This window comes from Planococcus citri, chromosome 2, assembly GCF_950023065.1.
Source record: "Planococcus citri chromosome 2, ihPlaCitr1.1, whole genome shotgun sequence".
In the NCBI taxonomy this organism is placed as follows: Eukaryota; Metazoa; Arthropoda; class Insecta; order Hemiptera; family Pseudococcidae; genus Planococcus; species Planococcus citri.
In genome coordinates, this window is record NC_088678.1 from 62,096,749 (window position 1) to 62,117,092 (window position 20,344).

General features: G+C 34.5%; 1 protein-coding gene across 1 annotated transcript; it reads right to left on the reverse strand.

The window, feature by feature from the left end:
• Positions 1 to 1,358: 1,358 nt before the first annotated feature.
• LOC135836941 (solute carrier family 2, facilitated glucose transporter member 1-like) lies at positions 1,359 to 19,563 on the reverse strand. The gene is made up of 9 exons (XM_065352031.1): positions 19,122 to 19,563; positions 10,350 to 10,448; positions 6,249 to 6,480; positions 5,541 to 5,674; positions 4,860 to 5,070; positions 2,544 to 2,731; positions 2,096 to 2,308; positions 1,786 to 1,974; positions 1,359 to 1,640 (listed from the first exon to the last, which is right to left on the reverse strand). The coding sequence occupies exons 1-9, from the start codon at positions 19,206 to 19,208 to the stop codon at positions 1,494 to 1,496; spliced, it is 1,500 nt and encodes a 499-aa protein (XP_065208103.1). The 5' UTR covers positions 19,209 to 19,563; the 3' UTR covers positions 1,359 to 1,493.
• Positions 19,564 to 20,344: the final 781 nt, after the last annotated feature.

The following is a 20,344-nucleotide window of genomic DNA, read 5'->3' on the forward strand; positions in this document are numbered from 1 at the left end:
ATCCCAAGTTGAAACTCCCTCGCTTCCTGCTCCACCGGATGCCACATTGTGGATTTTTTTGAATTCTTTAAAAAATCTATCTTTGAGTTAAACCCATCTCGACTTACATTCTTCTTCTGAAAAAAGAAAAGATCGAATGGTATCAAAAGGCAATAAATCATTTTTGTTGACACTATAAGAAGGATAGAAATTGTTATGGGCAGCTCAACAGTGAACTTTACTTCTTGCTGCAAATCAGTATTCAATTTCTCTGCAACATCGGCCTAAACTTCTGCTTCAATTTGCTTGTTTTCATAATTGGAATCTGATTTGTTGTATATTACAGTGTACCCTTCCATCAACTGAAATAAACGAAGCAGAAGATGTTATATTCATTTCAGCTTTCAAGTAGTAAAAAACTATGCTGTTGATTCGTCTTTGTAATTTCATAGGTATGCACGTTAATTAAAAAAAATTAATACTTACAGAGCATAATTTGATATCTGCAGCTAAACCAAACTTCATTTTTAAATAATATTCAAATTACAACAAATTCACAAACAATATATAACATATCTTACTTTACAGGAACAGAAGTATCTTTACATGACAGTGCTGTTTTTGGTGATAGGTACTGAATTGTCCTCAATGGCCTATGACGATAAACGTTGGCCTCCTGATTCGGTATTACCGAACAGCCAACTGAAATTTCCATACTATTTCATCGCAGATGCTGCTTTTCCCTTGAATGAAATTAAGATTTACAGCAACATATTTGCATACCTACTATTTTGAATTTAATGAATTACTAACAAATATGGTACAGACATTTTTTGTCTTCAAAAATCTCCATCATTTGCGATGTATGTATCAGAGTAAGAATGATAACCATTCGAAACGCCTTTAAATTGACTAATGATTTTATTGAGTTGAAAAAATAACTCCATATTATAATTATGCGAGTATGATCCAAAATTACGTCTATTTGCACATTTCATTTCAAAATTCAAATTCATCAGAAATGAACTTGTCCTGTACTTTTTTTCAAACGGATGATAAAGTAATGATGACGTCACTAACGTGTGACAACTGTTTAGCCGAAAAAATTACATAGAACACCGTACATCCGCAACTTCCACCATGTTGCAGCTTGTTGCAGGAAGTTGTTGCAAAAAAAAAAAAAACGGACTGTACCTAAGTATGATTGAATCATTTATGCACGATGTAAAAGTGGTTAAAGCTGCGGTCTAAAGCTAGAGCTACGCATTAGTTGTTTTGCTTTGGAGAGAAAATAATAAACAACTTTCAAAACTCGTCTGTCAGTACACGAGTACACGAGTAGGGTACACCTACCTATCATACCATACAATATACGAGTATTTCAAAATTAAGAAAGTAATTTTTATTTGTAAGCTAAATTCTACGACAACAATGACTGATATTTGATAACATTTAAGAAAAAAATAGGTAGGTAGATAGGTAGGTAGTAGGTTTTTGTACTCTGTTTCTTGCAATTACGACTCGTACGACATTTGGCGAAAAACGGCTGATATTTCTTCGATCGATTTGTTCTTAGTTTCGGGCACTTTCTTATAGATGAATAAAGTAAACAGGATTTGTAATACTGCAAAGACGATAAATACTCCGGAACCGAAATGATTCTGCAAAATAAACAAACGAGAATGTTTCGTTGTAAAATATGCTGTGTGGAATGGCCACTTTTCAACGTAGTGATGAGGAGAAAATAATGCTGTGAAGAACCCACCGAATTTGAAGTAAAAAGCAGGTGTAGTGATGAATACTTACGTGTAGAATAGGAAAACCAAGACCAACGAAAAAATTTGCTGTCCAGTTGACTCCTACAGCAATACTAGTAGCTAATGGCCGAGCATTTTGCATGAATAATTCGCTGACCAAGAACCAAGGTATGGATCCCGGACCGGTGGCAAAAATTACTACAAATCCGACTACTAATACTATTGAGACATAGGGCAACTGTAAAACACAATGAACACAAGGTATTCAGTAAGTAATACTTGGTTGTTTTTTTTTCGTTTTTTTTTTTTTACAAAAATGTGATCAGTGATCAGTATTAAAGGAGAAGATGGCAACTCACCTGATTTTCCAAGGCAAAGAACAGTAACACGGTGTCGATGAACATGCCTCCGAATCCAATTAATAGTAATGTTTTTCTTCCAGCTGCTTCAACCAGCAGCGAGGAGATGACGGTCATCGCCACATTCATCGCTCCCATCGCAATCGTGCCGATCTGTGCCTCTGAATCTTTCAATTTAGCCGACTCAAAAATTGATGTCGAGTAGAATATAACCTGAGCAAAATGTCAAATAATTATTCTTCGTACGTCGTTGACTTTTTTTTTCGAAATACAAAATTTCCCTTTTGCCATAGAGTTTGGCGATATGTGTAGGTCTAGGTGGGCTGTTTGAATATTAAGATGAATCACCATGGGTGATATGCCTATTTCTGTTGGTTCGGGATATAATCATATAAAGTTTACTGTCGAAGTGTTTATTATGTGTACTTATGTGTATTGGATTGCGTACCGCATTAATTCCTGAAAGTTGTTGCGCCAACATGATTACAATTGAGATCACCATAGGTATTCGTAACATCGGATTACTTATCATTTGTCCCAGACTCACGCTGCCAGTGGATTTCTGCGAGTTGAATTCAGATTTCATGGATTCAAATTCAGCGTTGACATCGGTAGTGCCTCGAAACCACTGCAAAGCTAAATGGGTTTAAATTAACGAAAATAACGCTTTAAATGTACGTTACAGGAAATACACAATGGTGCTGTATAGTCTAAGTACATATATAAGATTATTCAAGTTGAGGTTTCTGCCAAAACTTGCAAAAAGTCTCGTCAAATTTGCCAAGAAATCTTGTTTCTAGCCAAAAATTGCTAAATGTTGTCATCTTTTTGGCGAAAAATTCCAAAAAATTCTTGCTATATTGCCAAAAACTGCCTAACCTAAATATCTCGTTTGCTCACAAAAAGTTGTGAAGAATAATCTCGTTTTTTTTAAAAAATGGAAACTGTGTAAAAGCATTTTTTTTGCCAATAAAAGCTTAGTCCAGCTTTTCCCCAAAAATTGAAAAAAAATTTTCTTGCCAAAATTGTTCAATTGCGAAAAACTTTCATTTTCTGCCATTAATTGTTAATGTCTTATTTTTTTCCCAGAAAGTTTCGCTATTTATTTTGCCATAAATTGCTGAAAATCGTTACTTTTGCTAAAATTATTATAATTATGGTCTCGTGTTCAGCTGAAAATTGCAAAAAGTGTCGCCATTGATCACAATTTCCGGAAACTCTCGTATTTCACTAAAAAATTTTCTAAAAATAAGTTTTCTGATGAAGAAAACTCAAAAAAGTTCGACGTTTCCTCCAAACGTTTGCAAGAAATCTCATTCTATTGCGAAAAATTGACTCACTATGTTGATAAAAATTACTCGTACTTCACCGTTAACATTTGTCAAAGAATCCTGAATTTCATCAGATTTTAATTGGAACGTTTTGTATCGTAATTTTTTAATATCGAATTTAATTTAAGTTTTTGTTTTTTTTTTTGTGGTTTTTTTCTGCTTTGAAATATTTTTCTAGAGTTGAGTATTTGAATTTTTTGGTGTGTCAAAAACTCTCACTTTCTCAAAAATTAATAAAAATTGTTGATATTTTAGAAAAATTGACGGCCAAGGATTCTCGTTTCTTTTTTTGCAAAAAATTCCGTAATGTGCTTCTTCTTTTCAAAAATGTCCAACATTCTAGATTTTTTGACAGATATTGCTAAAAAGTATGTTTATTCAATAGTAGCCATGAGGTCCTACTTCTTGTAATGTTTCAAAGTCCTGCTTTATGCCAAAAAAATGGACAAAATTTTCGCTTGGTCATTTAGAAAATTTGCTAATGATTGTCGCTTTTTGTAAATCAAAAGTTCTAAATATCCAATTTTTTATTCAAAATTGCCCAAAATTCTTGCTTTTTTGACTAAAATTGAAAAATTTGACCTTTTTTCCAAAAGTTTCAATAAGTCTATCTTCTTTAAATAAGTTTCCAAAATTCTAGCTTTTTTGCCAAACATTCTCAACAATTTTCGCTTTTCAGAAATGACAAAAATGTTTTACTTTTTAGCAAATCGGCCAATTTTTGGAGGAAATTCCGGAAAGTTTCACTTTTTTCAAGAATTGTTAGAGTCTTGCTTTTTTGACAGAAATGGCGAAAAATAGGTGTAATTTTTTGACCTGTAATCACCTAACAGAAAGTCCAAATTTTTCCTAAAATTGTCGAAGTCTTGCACTGTTGCCCTTAATTTTTTTTTTTGAAAAATGCTGGAAGGTATCAAATTTTTAAAAGATTCTGCTTTTTGCTAAGATATCCAAAGTCTTGTTTTTTTTTTTTTGCCAGAAATTGCAAAAATTCTCACTCTGCTGCCAAAAATTGCCAAAAAGTTGAAAAATTGTTCCAACTATTTGAAATTGAAAACCTGTTTTGTCGGTCATTTTTTTCTACAACAGAATGTTGTTTTTTTTCATGTTTTGTTACTTTTTTTTGAGTACTTTTTGGCTACTTTTTTGGAATAAATTGAGTACGAAATGCGTATTCGAAGAATAAAATTGAAAACACGATTCCATTTTGAAAATGAATCTTTTTTTAGACTTGAGAGCTCATATCTTGCAAGCAAATTCATCCCTTCGAAGGTGACATTTTTTCCATACGAATTTGAAATCAAAATAAAGGTTCCTGAGAAAGGAGAAATTCTTGCAGAATCCCTCCTTTCCTCCCTTTTAGTGGTATTTAGCTACGAAAGTACATAATTGTGAGTTTTGACAGCTTTAATTGCCTATAAGACGTATCTCACCTTCGATGGCGGACTGATCTTGGCTTTTACTCGATAAATATCTCGGCGATTCTTTACAAAATGGCATGGTGAGTACTTGGAGAGCAGCCGGCACCACGATTAGCGACAATAAAATCGGCCAATCTTCAGGCGAACCCAATATACCTTTCATACCCAAAATTTGAGATAACAAAATCGAGATTGTGATCACCAACTGATAAGAGCTGCCAATCTGCAAACAAATATGAGAAAAAAGTTCGAGTTAACACTAACAATACGTTGAAACTTCAAGTAATTTATTGTCTATCTATGGTGCTTACTGCTTACGTATTTAATGTAATATTTGAAACACGCTAATGACTAGCAATACCTACCTATCCGCTGGTTTTGATACCTACTAATGTTTAATTGCCTAAAGTTTGTGGTTTTCTGCCACTTACAGTATGGTACCAACATCGATGAACGTATAGAAATTATGCAGAATGGAAATAGAAAAAAAAACATGTAGGAAAGTCTCTCTCATTTTCGGACTATATTAATTAGGTAGGTAATTTGGTATGCGGTTATGAAATTCGTATAAGGCACAAGCAAAATCAAAGTAGGAATGTAAATAGGTCAAATAAGTACGAGTAGGTATCTAAGTCAATCTTACGCTACGTATCAATAATAAATAAAATAAAAGGAAGCAAAACTTGTGATTACCATTCCTCTAAGATTGGTAGGCGAGATCTCTGATAAATACATAGGAATTAAACCGGCATTCAGTCCTGAATTTACTCCAATGAACAAACGACCAATTATCAACATATAGTACGACCCGAATTTTCTCGACAAGCCTACATGGTGAAGAAGAATTCAAAAAAATAAAATAAATAAAAGAAAAAAACAAAACGAATCAAGCTCAAGTACTTAAAACTGATAAGGTAACCTGTCACAGATATGTTGATCTTCCCCCCCCCCCCCAATTCAGATCTTTTCAACACAGAAGCTGGGTATTTCAAATGGTTCCCTCATTATGAAAGCAATAGTCTGTATTTTAGTATAAATTTCAGAAGCACATTTTTGAATTTTCCCAAAATGAATTTTCAGACTGATTTTGAAAAAAAAACAATGGTAAATTGGATAGGTACAGAGTAGGGCTATTTCAACATGCAAGATGCTAAGATGGGGGCACGATACGCCAAAGGTAAAAAAAATCTAAAGAAGGAACTAATAAATGAAAAGTGCTCCGCGTGCTAGTGCGCCACATCATGCTGTTTACCTGTAGAAAAAAAGATTGTTCTCTAGTTGTACCCATGTATATAGGTATGTATAAAACTTTATTGGTGAAAAATTGTCAATTTTCAAAGACTAATGCAAACATGGTCACCTAAGTAGGTAAAGTACTGAGTATAGTTGATCATGCCTTACCCATGAGAAGTGCTGCGATGAAAACGAGAATATTGTTCAAAATGATGGCCCATTTCCTGCCGAGGGTTTCGGCCACTAAGCCTGCCATTAGACCGCCAATCATGCCACCAAAACAGAAGATAGCAACTGCGGCTGCATAAATCACTACCGGTGTATGTTCGTTCATAATTTCAGTGCCACCATTCGCGATCGAAGCGTTCTTCATGACGTCTCCTATCCACGCTTCGATCATCTGCAAGCAAATTACAAGATAAATTAATCAACGTGGATAAAGGCAAAACTATACTCGTATATATAGGTACCTAAACCTATAAGGTTTAACTCGATTTAGTTGGTAGTTGAATAAATAATGCCTACTTTGACGTTATTGCCAGTTGCCTATGCCTGATACTCTATAACTCCATAATGAATGTTGGAGTGATATCGACAAAGCCTTCAAGTTGGATTTCTGAAAGATCTGCCTTTTTGGTTGCTTGATGCTTATGCACACCCATCAAACTGGGACGTAAGTACAGACAATTGACTCGTGCATCTCGTCTCATCATGGTTACAAAGCATCAACAGATAGGCTCAAGTACAAATGAGAGTACGAAACAATGCCATTGAACTGTTTCAATAACGAGCCCAAATGAAGACAAGACAGACAACGGATGAAAAACAACAACGAGGTTCGAGTATAAGGTACCTATGTAAGAAAAAAGTCGCGACTATAACGAGCTGTGTGACTGTGATAGGTTATAAACAACTATACAAAGCCAGGTGTATTGGTTTGTTGCTTGAGAAGAGAAGAAGACGAAAAACTATTCAGTTACATTACAATCTTAACAGGTTCCACCAATTAATTTTCTTTAGTTCGAGACACTCGTCGACATAATGCCGAGGTAATTACGTATAATCTTAACAACGGCTACACGACGAAAATGGAGATTTGCTTGTACATATTTGAGCGATGGGTTAAAGATGACACGTGAGTCCATCTGGGTATAGTTTAACAGTGAACAGAACACATCTTTCTGATGCATATTTCCAATTTCGATATTTGAGTTGAATTCAGAAAATTAGTATAATAGTCGTTTCTTGCGTTTCAGCTAACGTTGAAATGTCTTCGAGGTATAATTTGTCAAGCTTTTTTTTCTTTTGCTCATCTTCATTCGGTTTTGCCGCCAGTGTTGGTGCTTTTGTTGAAGAATTTTTCAATTCGAATGATTTTTTAATTTTTGAACGGTTCATCATAAAAGTACCTAAATTTCATCTTCTAGTTTCTCGATCATTTTTTCAATATCTTGGAATAATAAAACGCATTTTTGTTAGTTCACTTATTGTTGGCATATTATTGATTTTAATTTCATCAAAAATTTCCCGAATCAATATACATATTTCAATCGAGGATCATTTTCACGATTAATTTGAAGATTGTGCTTTTCATTAAAACGTAATTATCGGGTATGAGTTGCAATGAAAAAATTGTTCAACATTTAATACGAAATTTTTTATCATAAAAACGAAGTTTTCAACTTTGAGAAAAAATTTGTCATCATTCAAGACGGAATTATCACTCGTATGACGGACAATAATTTCAACATTTGAAACGAAATTTTTTGTCATTGAATAGTACGTGGAAAGAATGGCGTAATCAGTTTTTTTTTTTTTTTAATTTTACAGGAGAGCGTTTTAAGCCTTTGGAGGTTTCCTAGGTTCCCATGTACGGGAAACAAAATTGCTTTAATGTTGACCAAATCACAAAAAAGTTGAGCCTTCGAAGAAAAATCATGTTGAGAAGTGAATGTTTTGAAAAGGCTCAAATTTTTCATTTTCAACACATCAAATTAGAAATTTTTTAAAAAAATTATTCAACAACATGAGTGAAAAAAACATAAGCCAAAAGCACTTTTTGGAAATCATTTTGAAGAATTGATAAGGAAAAAAATCGTAATAACGATTGTAAAAAAAGTGGTCTGGCAGTTTACAAGTTGAGCAATGATAAAAACTTGGTAAATGAAATATCTTTGTCCAAAATCTATGCCGCTAAGAGAGGAGTTTTCATCAAGTCATAGAATTTTGTCGGAAATCGGACCGAAATATGACACATAATTTGGCTAAATTGCGAGCTTTGTCTGGGGGAGGGGGGTAATTAGTAATCAAAATATTTTTTCTTTGAAGCACGAGATGCAGCATAGAAATGCTTTCATTTTGGAAAAAATAATTATTTTATCACTTAATCAGATGTTGGAAAACGAAGATGAACATGAAGAGAAATAGCGAAAAAAGTAAACAAGAGTACAAAATTCATCTGCGAGTTTATACTTAGTCTGTCATTTCGTTTACGCTATGGATTTGTGTTTTTTCACTGTTGCTCTCCATGTTTCATCTTCATATTCAAACATCTGATTAAGTGGTAAAATATTCATTTTTTTCCAAAATGAAAGAAAATTCAATGCAACATCTCGTGTTTCAAAGCAAAAACGTTTTTATTATTTTGTTACTTCCACGACGAACCTCGGTATTTTGTCAAATTTTTGTCATGTTTCGGCCCGATTTCCAACAAGATTTTACCTCAATTTGTGAACTGCCAGACGATTTTTTTTACTATCGTTATCAGGGCTCTACGATTTTTTTTATTATCAATTGTTCAAAAATATTTTCAAAAAGTGCTTTTGGTTCATGTTTGTTGAGTTATTTTCGAAAAAAATTTCCAATTTATATTCATTTGTTTTGTTGGAAATGAAGGATTTGAGCATTTTTAAAGCTTTTATTTCCCAACATGATTTTTCTTCGAAAGCTCAACTTTTTTGTGATTTGGTGAATTGGGCAAGGTACCCTATTAAACCCGTTAAAGCAATTTGTTTCCTCAACATGGGAACCTAGAACCATCTATTTTTAAATGGCACATAAATTATTTTCTGAATAAATCAGACATCTTTCGATCAATAAGAAGTGGAACTGAAAAATTGGAATCAAACAAAAAATTGATGCTACATGTCTAAGGTGAGATTACGTTGATTATTCCATCAGAAGTTGTGACTTCCTTTTAATTAAAAGAATAGGTACATTCTTGCTGTATAAATTATGAAAAAGATCAAGAAATGAGAAATCAGCTTCAAGTTGATATTTAAAAGTGAACGTAGCAACCAACGCAACCATCAACTATAGTAAGTATGATGAAGGCAAATTCAAAAACTATCTTGCAATCAGCGAATAGCTAATGGCTTGTTAGATTAGTTGATCAGTAGCTTTTCCCATTGCATTTTCATAAGGTACTAAGTCTGACATGCATGACTTGATTGAGTTGAATTTATGTTGAATATCTGGCAAATATTGAATCTATGTAACATACTTACATAAATATTTTACATTCAATGATTTTCTGCATATTTTACTCGAAATACACTTAGTCTATGGTACCCATAACACGTCCCACAGGATTTGATTGTAGTGTGTAATAGCTTTTGGATCTAATTTCAAAATTTCCAATGTTCTTGTGGATCTGATTTCAAGTTTTCCAACGTTCTTTGCCACAAATGGGATGAAAATTGTTGCCCATTGTCAGATAATATTCCTAGCACTAATTGGACCAATTTCATCAATAAACATGGTCACACAACGAATGATTCGTACTCTCAGCAGTTGCATTTCGAACTGGGTATAGCTTGGTTTTCAAAAATGGTCCATCACTACTAAAATCCAATGATAGTCACCCCGAGCTATTGGAAGAGGCCCTTTAAAATCCAGTAATAATTGACCTCAGAGAAGCAACTGCATGCTGTTGTCTGTACTTTCACCTGTATTCTTGAACAAGGTTCAAAAATGTTGTATGCAAATTTAAATTTTGTCAAATTATGCAGAAAAGTAATCGTTTTTGTTTTGTTCTGTTTTTTTTTTTTTTTTTTTTTTTGTTGATTGGACGGTGATTTAAATCAAGTATTTTAATAGGTTTTTTGACGTTGTTTTATGCTTATGCAATTTCTGCTACATTTTACCAAATTTTGACGGATTTATTCCGGTTGTTGGTAATTTTTATCGAGTCCTTGCATATTTTTGACGTGTAAAGGTGTTCATCCCTACTCTTTGTAAATGGTATGTTATGTATCGATAGGTACTCACTTTTTGAGGTGCATTCACAACGCCTGTATTGTATCCATGTTGAAAAGCAGAGCCGACAGCTGCCGCAAATGTAGCAAAGAGAAGATTACCGGTGAGATTCTGAAACATAAAAAAAAATCAAGCAATGTACAAATATTTCTTCGAAGTAAAATCTAATGTAGCAGTGCATAGGACCATAAATACATATGTATGTGTACAATTTTCATCCTAAAAACTTATGTACCTCTACCTACCTATTGTGTATGTATGTACCATTGTACCTATGTAACTACTAATCCATTTTTTTTATTCATACGAATCCAACTACAAATACAGGGGTCGGCGTAAGTTAGTATTCGCATTCGAAAACTGATGAGTTTTCTTTAACACCCTGTTGTGTGTTATTAAGGAGCGTACACATGATCCAATATATTTGACAAACTCGATTTGTCAAATCAAATTGAATTTAATCAAACATATTCGGTTGTGTGGACGCTCTGATGATGTCTTTCTCAAATTTTTAACGTTTTGTTGATCGGAGACACCATACACACAACTCTGAAAATAATTCTGAAAATATAAATAATTTCTATTTTCAGAATTGGTGTCATCGATCAACAAAACGTTGAAAATTTGGAAAAAAAAACTTAGATTATCAGAGCGTTTACATGATCTAATATATTTGACTTTCCATGCAACCAAATATATGTTGATTATTTATGTTGATAAATTTTATCAACGATCAGGGTAGCTATTCCTGAAATTTCGGTATGCGTGATAAGCGAGTTATGAGAGTTTCAAAACCGTTAACTAACGCAGTTACCACATGTTACGGATCGGTAACATGTCGGTAACTTACTTACGTTAACTCCAAAGTTAAGCTAAAAAAAGGCTAAAAAACTAATGGTTGCAGTCTTGGAGATGTAGGTAAATGAAGTTTCTTTATTGCTTCATTTTGTTTTAATTGCGATTTTTCAACTATTTTGATTAAAATGTAATTTTGCTATGGCACCTAAAGTATTAGCAAATGATGAAAATACAAAATACGGATTAAAAATGTTAGTTCAATTTAAAAATATGAAAATAGTTTATGACGGTGCGAGTAGTGCCCATTCCATTATTCCGAAAACTTGTGGCTACTCATCAGTTCATGTCCAACGTTACGCGTGATAGTACGGTGATAGTAAAAAAAAATACCGCACGTTATTTGCGGAACTTAACCATCATAACTGGCTTATCACGCATACCGAAATTTGAGGAATAGCTACCCAGAACGATGTCAATTTGACAAACCTGGTTTGTCAAATATATTGGATCGTGTGTACGCTCATTTAGTAGATAGAGGGTCATGTAAGTAGTGCGTTGTGTTCGTAGAAGTCCCACCAACACCTTGGTAGTAATAGTTTCGTTCCCCACTATGTCACTACAGAAAAAAATTACTTTTTGTTTTAAAAAATTTTTGTTTGTGAAAATCGGAATACTAACTTACGCCGACCCCTGTATTTCGCTGAAAATATTATTTCTCTAAGCCTGGGTAGCTATTCCTGAAATTTCGGTATGCGTGATAAGCGAGTTATAAGAGTTTCAAAACGGTTAACAAACGCAGTTAACCACAGTTACGGATCGGTAACATGTCGGTAACTTACTTACGTTAACTCCAAAGTTAAGCTAAAAAACAGACAAAAAACTAATGGTTGCAGTCTTGGAGATGTAGGTAAATGAAGTTTCTTTATTGCTTCATTTTGTTTTAATTGCGAGTTTTCAACTATTTTGATTAAAATGTAATTTTGCTATGGCACCTAAAGTATTAGCAAATGATGAAAATACAAAATACGGATTAAAAATGTTAGTTCAATTTAAAAATATGAAAATAGTTTATGACTGTGCGAGTAGTGCCCATTCCATTATTCCGAAAACTTGTGGCTACTCATCAGTTAATGTCCAACGTTACGCGTGATTGTACGGTGATAGTAAAAAAAAATACCGCACGTTATTTGCGGAACTTAACCATCATAACTGGCTTATCACGCTTACCGAAATTTGAGGAATAGCTACCCATTTTTTTTTACTATCACCGTACTATCACGCGTAACGTTGGACATTAACTGATGAGTAGCCACAAGTTTTCGGAATAATGGAATGGACACTACTCGCACCGTCATAAACTATTTTCATATTTTTAAATTGAACTAACATTTTTAATCCGTATTTTGTATTTTCATCATTTGCTAATACTTTAGGTGCCATAGCAAAATTACATTTTAATCAAAATAGTTGAAAACTCGCAATTAAAACAAAATGAAGCAATAAAGAAACTTCATTTACCTACATCTCCAAGACTGCAACCATTAGTTTTTTGTCTGTTTTTTAGCTTAACTTTGGAGTTAACGTAAGTAAGTTAACCGACATGTTACCGATCCGTAATTGTGGTAACTGCGTTTGTTAACCGTTTTGAAACTCTTATAACTCGCTTATCACGCATACCGAAATTTCGGGAATAGCTACCCTGTACCTAATAAGTAAGTAAGCGCTTGTTCACTTCTCTCTGACCCTCTCGAAAGTATTTTTCAACCAACAAACAATTTACAAGCTTCATGTTGTTTGCTTTGAATAGCATTTTGAAAATAAAAATAGACGACACGGCGGGCACTCAAATCAAAACAAGTTAACTCGGCATTATAGCGCATAATTTTTCACCACGTATTTTCAATTGAGCGTATTACAATCGAAACGAATTACATTCAATCAGAAGTACTATAGGTACTGTACCGCACGTAACGTATACAGCACGTTTTATGAGTGAGGGTATCATTGGCAGGGACGAAACCAAAGGGAGACGTCGATCGCCCCCCACCCCCACCTTCCTTGAACAAATTTCCACAACGTTGGCAGATTTTAAAAAATTTTAGACTTGATGAAGAAGCTGTTGTGCATGTAGTTTTTCTGTTTCTGAATTTCAAAAATAGCAAATGTGAAGAAATTGCGCGGCTTTTTGTTTTACTTCTTGATTCACATCAAAAAAATGTTTAAATCAAAAAATGAACGTTTTTTTTTTTTTGCTTCTCAGAACTCTAATTTTTGAAAGCTTGTTTTGCCCTCACTTTGTTCGGGCTGGTTTGCTTTTCTGTTTAGAGGTTTGAATTTTTATTTAAAAATATCTACCATCATTCAAATTCTCAAATTTTGAAACCAAAAAAATCAAACTCCTCGCATAAGTAAAGCGAAGCTCTTTAACCTATCAAAATATGAATTTCCTTAGGCTTTGGCCCTTAGTTCGTTCGAGTCTGTTTTTTTTTTTTTTTTTCATACTTGAAATTTGTAAAGAAAATCGTCATTGAAATTCCAAGATTACCCATCAAAATACGAATTTGTGAAAGTTTTTGACTTTGCCATGCTCTGGCAATAATTTGTATCTCTTGCTCAAAATAATTTTTTTTTTAAATAAATAATTCCATAGTATTTGAGGTTTTTAAAAATTGAACCGGGAGCACGAAAATTTTTTATAGATAAGTCATGATAAGCTATAAGAAGACCTACCTATCTATGTCAACTGTTTTTTTAGATATCCTATCATTTGGTCATCCGTTTATCGATAATGCGAGGTTTTTCCGCCGAAAATACTCGCTTAATTCTCGCCACAAATTATACGAGAAGGAGAAACGAGAAACCACTACTGAATGTCTAATTTTGCGGCGGGAAATTCAATTTAAAAATAATTTATGGCCAATTTATCGAATAAAGTTAGAGTATACCAGACCTAGTGCCTAATAAGAGTGTTTATAAATATCGTCTGTTTAATTCGTGAACAGAATTTTTATACTTTGTTACATGGATTTCGCATCTCAGCAGTTTAGCACGCGGCGCGGCGTAGCTTAAGGTGACTTTTCATTAATTTTCCTTGAATTATTAAAGCTGCGCATTTTCTCAACTCGTATACAAATTTCTCAATCGACTTGAGAAAAACTATACGCAGACTCGAACTGATATTTCGGCCGGTATCACGGCGCTTATGTGTTAATGTGTTTCATTTCCGGCTGTAGGCTTTCCGACCACAAAGTATCTGTTAGATATAAGTAGGTACGTAATAATAGCCTACAAAATATGAGGGGAAAATTCGTATGAATACTTGATACGAGTAGGTAGTTATGCCTAAATAGGTACCCTTTCAAAATGAACGAAGCGTCGCTAGAAGGATGGGGACGAAAACAATGAAGATGTTTTTTTCTCTTGAAAATTTAATATCGATCTTCTTCCTTATCGAATGCCAAGTATGGCCAGGCTTAATCGTTATAATTATTCATTAGGGTGGACAGAAAAAAACATAAATGCTGGATTTTGACAAAAATTGGTGGGGAAGTTCACTTTGAGTGGGGGATACTACTAGGAAAATTTAGAGCCCTCTAAGTGTTGGGGGAGCTGAGCCAAGGGTTTCCAAAGTAGGGTCATTTTCGAAGAAATCGTGTTGTTTTTTTTTGCCATTTTTGGGTAGTATATAACTTTTGTAATTACTCGATCATCTCTTTCAAAAGTTGTGATTTGAGTTTCTGAAACTCCCTGTCTCATTGAATTCAAAATTCAATACTATTTTTAGCTCTCTACCAAGTTCTCGAATATCGACGGTTCGCGAAAATTATAATTTTCCATCATTTTTTCAGCACTTTTCCACCATTAAATTTTTGAAATTGAAAACCAATGCTGAATTCGTGTTCAGCTGGTCAAAATACCTCACTTTTCGCGAACTTTTAATCAAGAGGATGTGATTAAAAAAATTCATGCAAGAAAAGTGAATTTGGACAGTTTGATCAAAATGATTGTGAAAAGTGTAGTAATTGGGCTATTTTGACTAGTTCCACGCAAATTTAGCGCTGTTTTTTTTATGAAAGGAGTTTTTCATGGTGGATGGGGGAGGGGGGATGATCGAGTGATTGCGCAAGTTATACCACCCAAAAGCGACTAAGAATATGTTTTTTTTTCGAAACTGACCCAACCTTGAGGACTTCTGGCTCAGCCTCCTGAACAATTGGGGGGCTCAAAATTTTTCTAGATAGTTTCCCACTCGAAGTAAACTTCCTCTCCAATTTTTATCAATACCCAGGATATCGTTTTTTTTTTTTTTTTTTTTCAATCCACCCTAATAATTTTAGGTCCTCTACTCGTAACATGAAAAAGAAGTAAGGAAAAAAGAACCATCTTTGAATGCGAAGAAATCGATGTTAAATTCTTCCTTATCGTAAAAGTTGAGCTATATTGCGTATTCAAATTCCAAAGCTATTTATTCGAAAGCGAAGGGGAAAAAATTCCCTAGACATTGTAACGTGTGAGGAGTGTGGGTGATGAAAAATTGAAATCATTTTCGTCATAATTCACAACTGGCGTGCACGTTCTGTGTATTCGCCTTTGCCCTTCGCCGTTCTCTATGTATTGATTGGTAGACAGTCGACATTGGAAGCCTGCAAAAGTTTTTTCTACTCACAATATCCTACGAGGAAAAGAGCGACAATATGCGTTGGTGGATTTACGCGCATCGCGTTCAGCTTATAACTACCCTGTAGTTTTGCCCTCTCGGTATTAAGATGCGAGATGGTAAAGGTGTGGTAGTATTTACTCGTATTACGCAATAAGTCGGAGGCATTGGCTCTTATGTTTACGCTTTCCATTTCAAACACACACAGACACTCGCCTATTTTCAGCATGATAATCCGAAAAAAAAACGTTTTTTCTTTAAAATCCCAAAATATTTGTGTGCATGTTTCATTATGTTTTTTGTATCCGGAAGAGTTATTTGGGGGTGATGGAACCCCCCTTCAATTAAGGCCAAAAAAGGAAAACATTCAATTAGGAATGCATTTTGATGTCGTCGACTTTTTTGATCATGAAACTGGAATGTCCATTTGGGGTGAACATCGCAGAATAATTTTGACCTTATGAGACCCATTTAGAGGGGGGAGGGGGAGAGTTCATGTGTCCCAATTTTTTTAATGAAAATTGACAAAATTCGACTACTTTTTTGACTGAAAAATTGAAGCAAATAATATGTACTTGGGTTGTATTTTGGGATACGAAAAACCTGAGGTAGCCTTGGAAGGGAGAGGAGGAGGGGGCTCGAATGCCCCAAAATTTCAAAAATGAGTATTTTCATAATTTTTGTACGTTTTGTCATCACATTTTAGATCCCACGAATGAAAAACGAACCTGGAAGGATGATTTCGACTACGTGAGACCCATGAGAGGGGGGTCATGGGTTCCTTTCATTCATATTTTTGTACTGGAATCAACAAAGCTGATGTAATTGCGTGCACAATTGCAAAAAAATAGATTTTTGGGGAATTTTAAAATCTCATTAGTTATTTGTTTTTGAAGGGGGTCATTCCACATCAATCCGACCAAGAAGTGGTAAGGGGGTTGGCGATTTTTTTGAAATGTTTCCTGTTGAAGGACCTTCGAAAGGGACGACCAATCGCGCAAATCCCAGACCTCTAGTCCTTTTTTAAAGGTTGCTAGGGGGTGTCAAAGTTTTCAGTGAACTTCAAATAACATCCATTTCAGCAGTGGATTACTCGATAACCGCGATACCTACCAAAATGATTTTTTTTCCAATAGGTAGGGGTTTCGAAAGGCTTTTTGGTGATATCATAAAAATCAGTGTTACCACTTTTTTTCGTACGAAAAATTAGCTCGAAAAGTTTCAAAATGTAGTTTTCATATCGTTCCGACTCTTAAAAATTTTGAAAAAAATATGTTATGGACAAGTTTTTATGCTGAACAACGTAATTATTATAAAATTGTGATGGCATTAGGTCGTAAAGTCGATTTATAAAAATTGAAAGTTTGCGAAAAAATGCGATTTTTCTATTTAAAACATGAAAAAACGTTTTGAGTGGTGAAGTTGCCCCCTTTGACCCCTTTTTTACGTATCGTTTGGAAAAGTTGAAAAACCCCTTTCACTCGATGAAATAAACTCATCAAAAAAAACATCAAAATTCGAAAAAATTCCATTTTTCTATTCCAAACTTCAAAAAAAATTTTAATTCATTCTGTTGTCTTATTTTGACCTCTTTCTGACATATTTCATGAAAAACTTGATAAAAATCACACTCATAGTAAAAAAATGAGAATTCGTTCATTTGTTGAATTTTTTCGAATTTTGATTTTTTTGTGACGAGTTCATTTCATCGAGTGAAAGGGTTCTTTCAACAGATACGTTAAAATAGGGGTCATATGGGTCAGTTTCACCGCTCAAAACGTTTTTCCATGTTTTAAATCAAAAAATCGCATTTTTTTCGCAAACTTTCAATTTTTTTAAAATCGACTTTACGATATAATGTCATCCCAATTTTTTAATAATTATGTTGTTCAGCATGAAAAGTTGTCCATAATATTTTTTTTTAGAATTTTTGTTGAGAGTCGAAACGATATGAAAACTACGTTTTTAAAATTTTCAAGCTAATTTTTAGTACGAAAAAAAGTGACAACACTGATTTTTATGATATCACCAAATAGCTTTTCGAAACCCCTACCTATTGGAAAAAAAATTCATTCTGGTAGGTATCGCGGTTTTCGAGTAATCCACTGCTGAAATGGATGATATTTCAAGTTCACTGAAAACTTTGACACCCCCTAGCAGCCTTTAAAAAAGGACAACATTGGTCATCCCTTCTGAAGACCTTTCCACAGAATAAATTTCAAAAAAATCGCCGACCTCCCCCCCCCCCCTTACCACTTTTTGGTCGAATTGACGTGGAATGACCCAAGGAAGCAATCAAAAATTCGTCAAATTAGCGTGAAATGCTGAAATTTGGTTTACATCCTATTTTCGACCTTCCGGGTTGACTGGTGATGGTTTCGAGCCGTTTTAGGGCTTCCAGTAGATTTTCAGATTCTCCAGGTTTCGAAAAAACTCCATAAGTTTGGCCAAAATGAAATTCTGTGGGTATAAACCTGGATTTACTGTCTTTCGTGACCCTTTCGATTCAATTTTGGCAGGAATTCTCAAAATCAGTTTGCTCTGATTTAAAGCCAACATTTTCTCCAGCAATAATAATTTTTGAGAGAAAAAAATGAAAAATTCTACAAACGATTAAATAGTGGATTGAATTTGGTTTGTACCCTACTTTGGACCTTCCAACTAAGATGGTGATACTTTTAAGTTGTTCTGGAGCCTCCAACTGATTTTTAGATTCTCCATTGCTTGGAAAAGTGTAGGGAATGAGTGTCAAGATGGGATTTACCGTCTTTCTGACTCTTTTGATCAATTCTGGTACCAGGTTTCTGAAATACATTGTGCTGATTATGGTCCAAAAATCAAAGTTTTTCCAGTGATTGTATTTTTGAGAAAAAAAATTCCCACTTCAACTGGAATTTGAACTGACACACCTAAAACGATCGAGAGGGTGCCCAATTGCCCATGTTACAGGTTTTAATGTTAATTTTTGACTCTTCCAAAGCGATTTTAAATTTCTTGAGAAAGATGAAAAATCGCTGGAAGCTCTGAAATAACCATTAGCCTTCTTTGTTCAGAAAAATGTACGTTCCATGAAAAAATTTAATGATAACCTTTGAAACATTTTCTTTGATTTTTTCAAATTTTCAAAAATTCGTCAACAACCTCATTAATTTTGGTGTTTGGTGGTTTTAGAACATGCTATTTCGATCTAGCTTGGTTTCATTCAAATCGAACGCTTTTGCAAGTTCAGAAAATTGCTATTCTGAAATTGATGAGATACTGTTATGTTGCTAAAAGCTTTTGTGGATCGAAGATGGAGAAGTGCGAATAGAAAAAATATCATATCAAACCTGGCCACCAGATGTTGGCTGTTGTTGCTTGGCGTCTTTAACTTGAGTCATACGAATTTTCTCATTTTCTTCCGCATCTTCCGACATTGTTGCCGACTAGACGATAGTATCCGAGACAGATGAAGTAAAAAGAACGTAAACTAGCAGAGGAGCAAAAACTTGGAACTTGGCACTAGCGTCTGTTTGGGACAGACATGGCCACAGGAGCAGATTTGAGCGATATTTCGATTACGAGAAAAATATTAAAGAATCAAACACCGGGTGATTCGCATCATTCGAAATACACAACACGATAATATTATCTATACACGAAAATCTGTACGTCCTTATAACGAACGAACTTTGCACTACCTCATTGTCAGTGAGCTGACATTGAACTGGCGATGAGTTTTTTCGACTATCGACTCGTACTCCGGTGGGTAACTGGGTTCAGTGGGTACAGTGGGTTCTCAGAGTATTCGGTGTCGCTCCTCGCTCGGCTAAGCGGGTATCGGGTGCGTTACTAGCGTGAAAATCGTTACCATAACTCCGCGCCGCCGATCTCGAAGCGATGAGGTAGGATATGACGAAGACGACGACCGCTGCCGCGACCGCAAACTCGTCGTCGTAGTTTTTAGTTTTTGAAAAACGCCCATTTTTTTGCCTTTATAATGAACCGAGGCGGCGTGGCGAATGAATGGATGAATGAATGAACATAGCAGCATTCATATTGTATTTAATTGTATACTGTAGGTATTTGAGTTCATAGCGTAGCAGCATAGTACCGCTATGATCACGATATCGAATGCGTGATACAGGTGTAGGTAATTTGGTAACTGGAAATGGGTATAGGTTATGGGTTCTAGGTAGATGTAGGTACTTACTAATACATCTTGGACTAAATTCCTACAGATCTTCTCTTGATAATTGATTGACTAAAGGGCAACGAGATCATCCTAGTGTGTTGCTATACTTTATTTTGCAAAGATGGAATTTCCCTTCTGCTATTATTTTTTTCGCCGTGTGTCCATATGATACCATTTTCTAAAAAAAAAGCTTGAGCCAAAGTGCAAATCTATGGTAATCAGGGGCCAAAAAATTACACCTATTTTTCCGAAATTTCTGTCAAAAAAGGCAGGAGTTGAACAATTTTTGGAAAAATGTGAGACTTTTTGAAATTTCTTCTCCAACATTTTGTCGTTCTTGAAGTAGCGAAAATTTTTGATAATTATCAGCAAAAAGTA

Bases quoted from the DNA above. Each gene is read 5' to 3' on its own strand.
- LOC135836941 (XM_065352031.1), bottom strand. From the start codon at position 19,208: ATGTCGGAAGATGCGGAAGAAAATGAGAAAATTCGTATGACTCAAGTT. The intron at 6,481-10,349 runs GTGAGTACCTAT...ATTTGCTTGCAG, and splicing joins TTGTGAATGCACCTCAAAAA to ATGATCGAAGCGTGGATAGG. The intron at 1,975-2,095 runs GTGAGTTGCCAT...TGTGTTTTACAG, and splicing joins TCTTTGCCTTGGAAAATCAG to TTGCCCTATGTCTCAATAGT.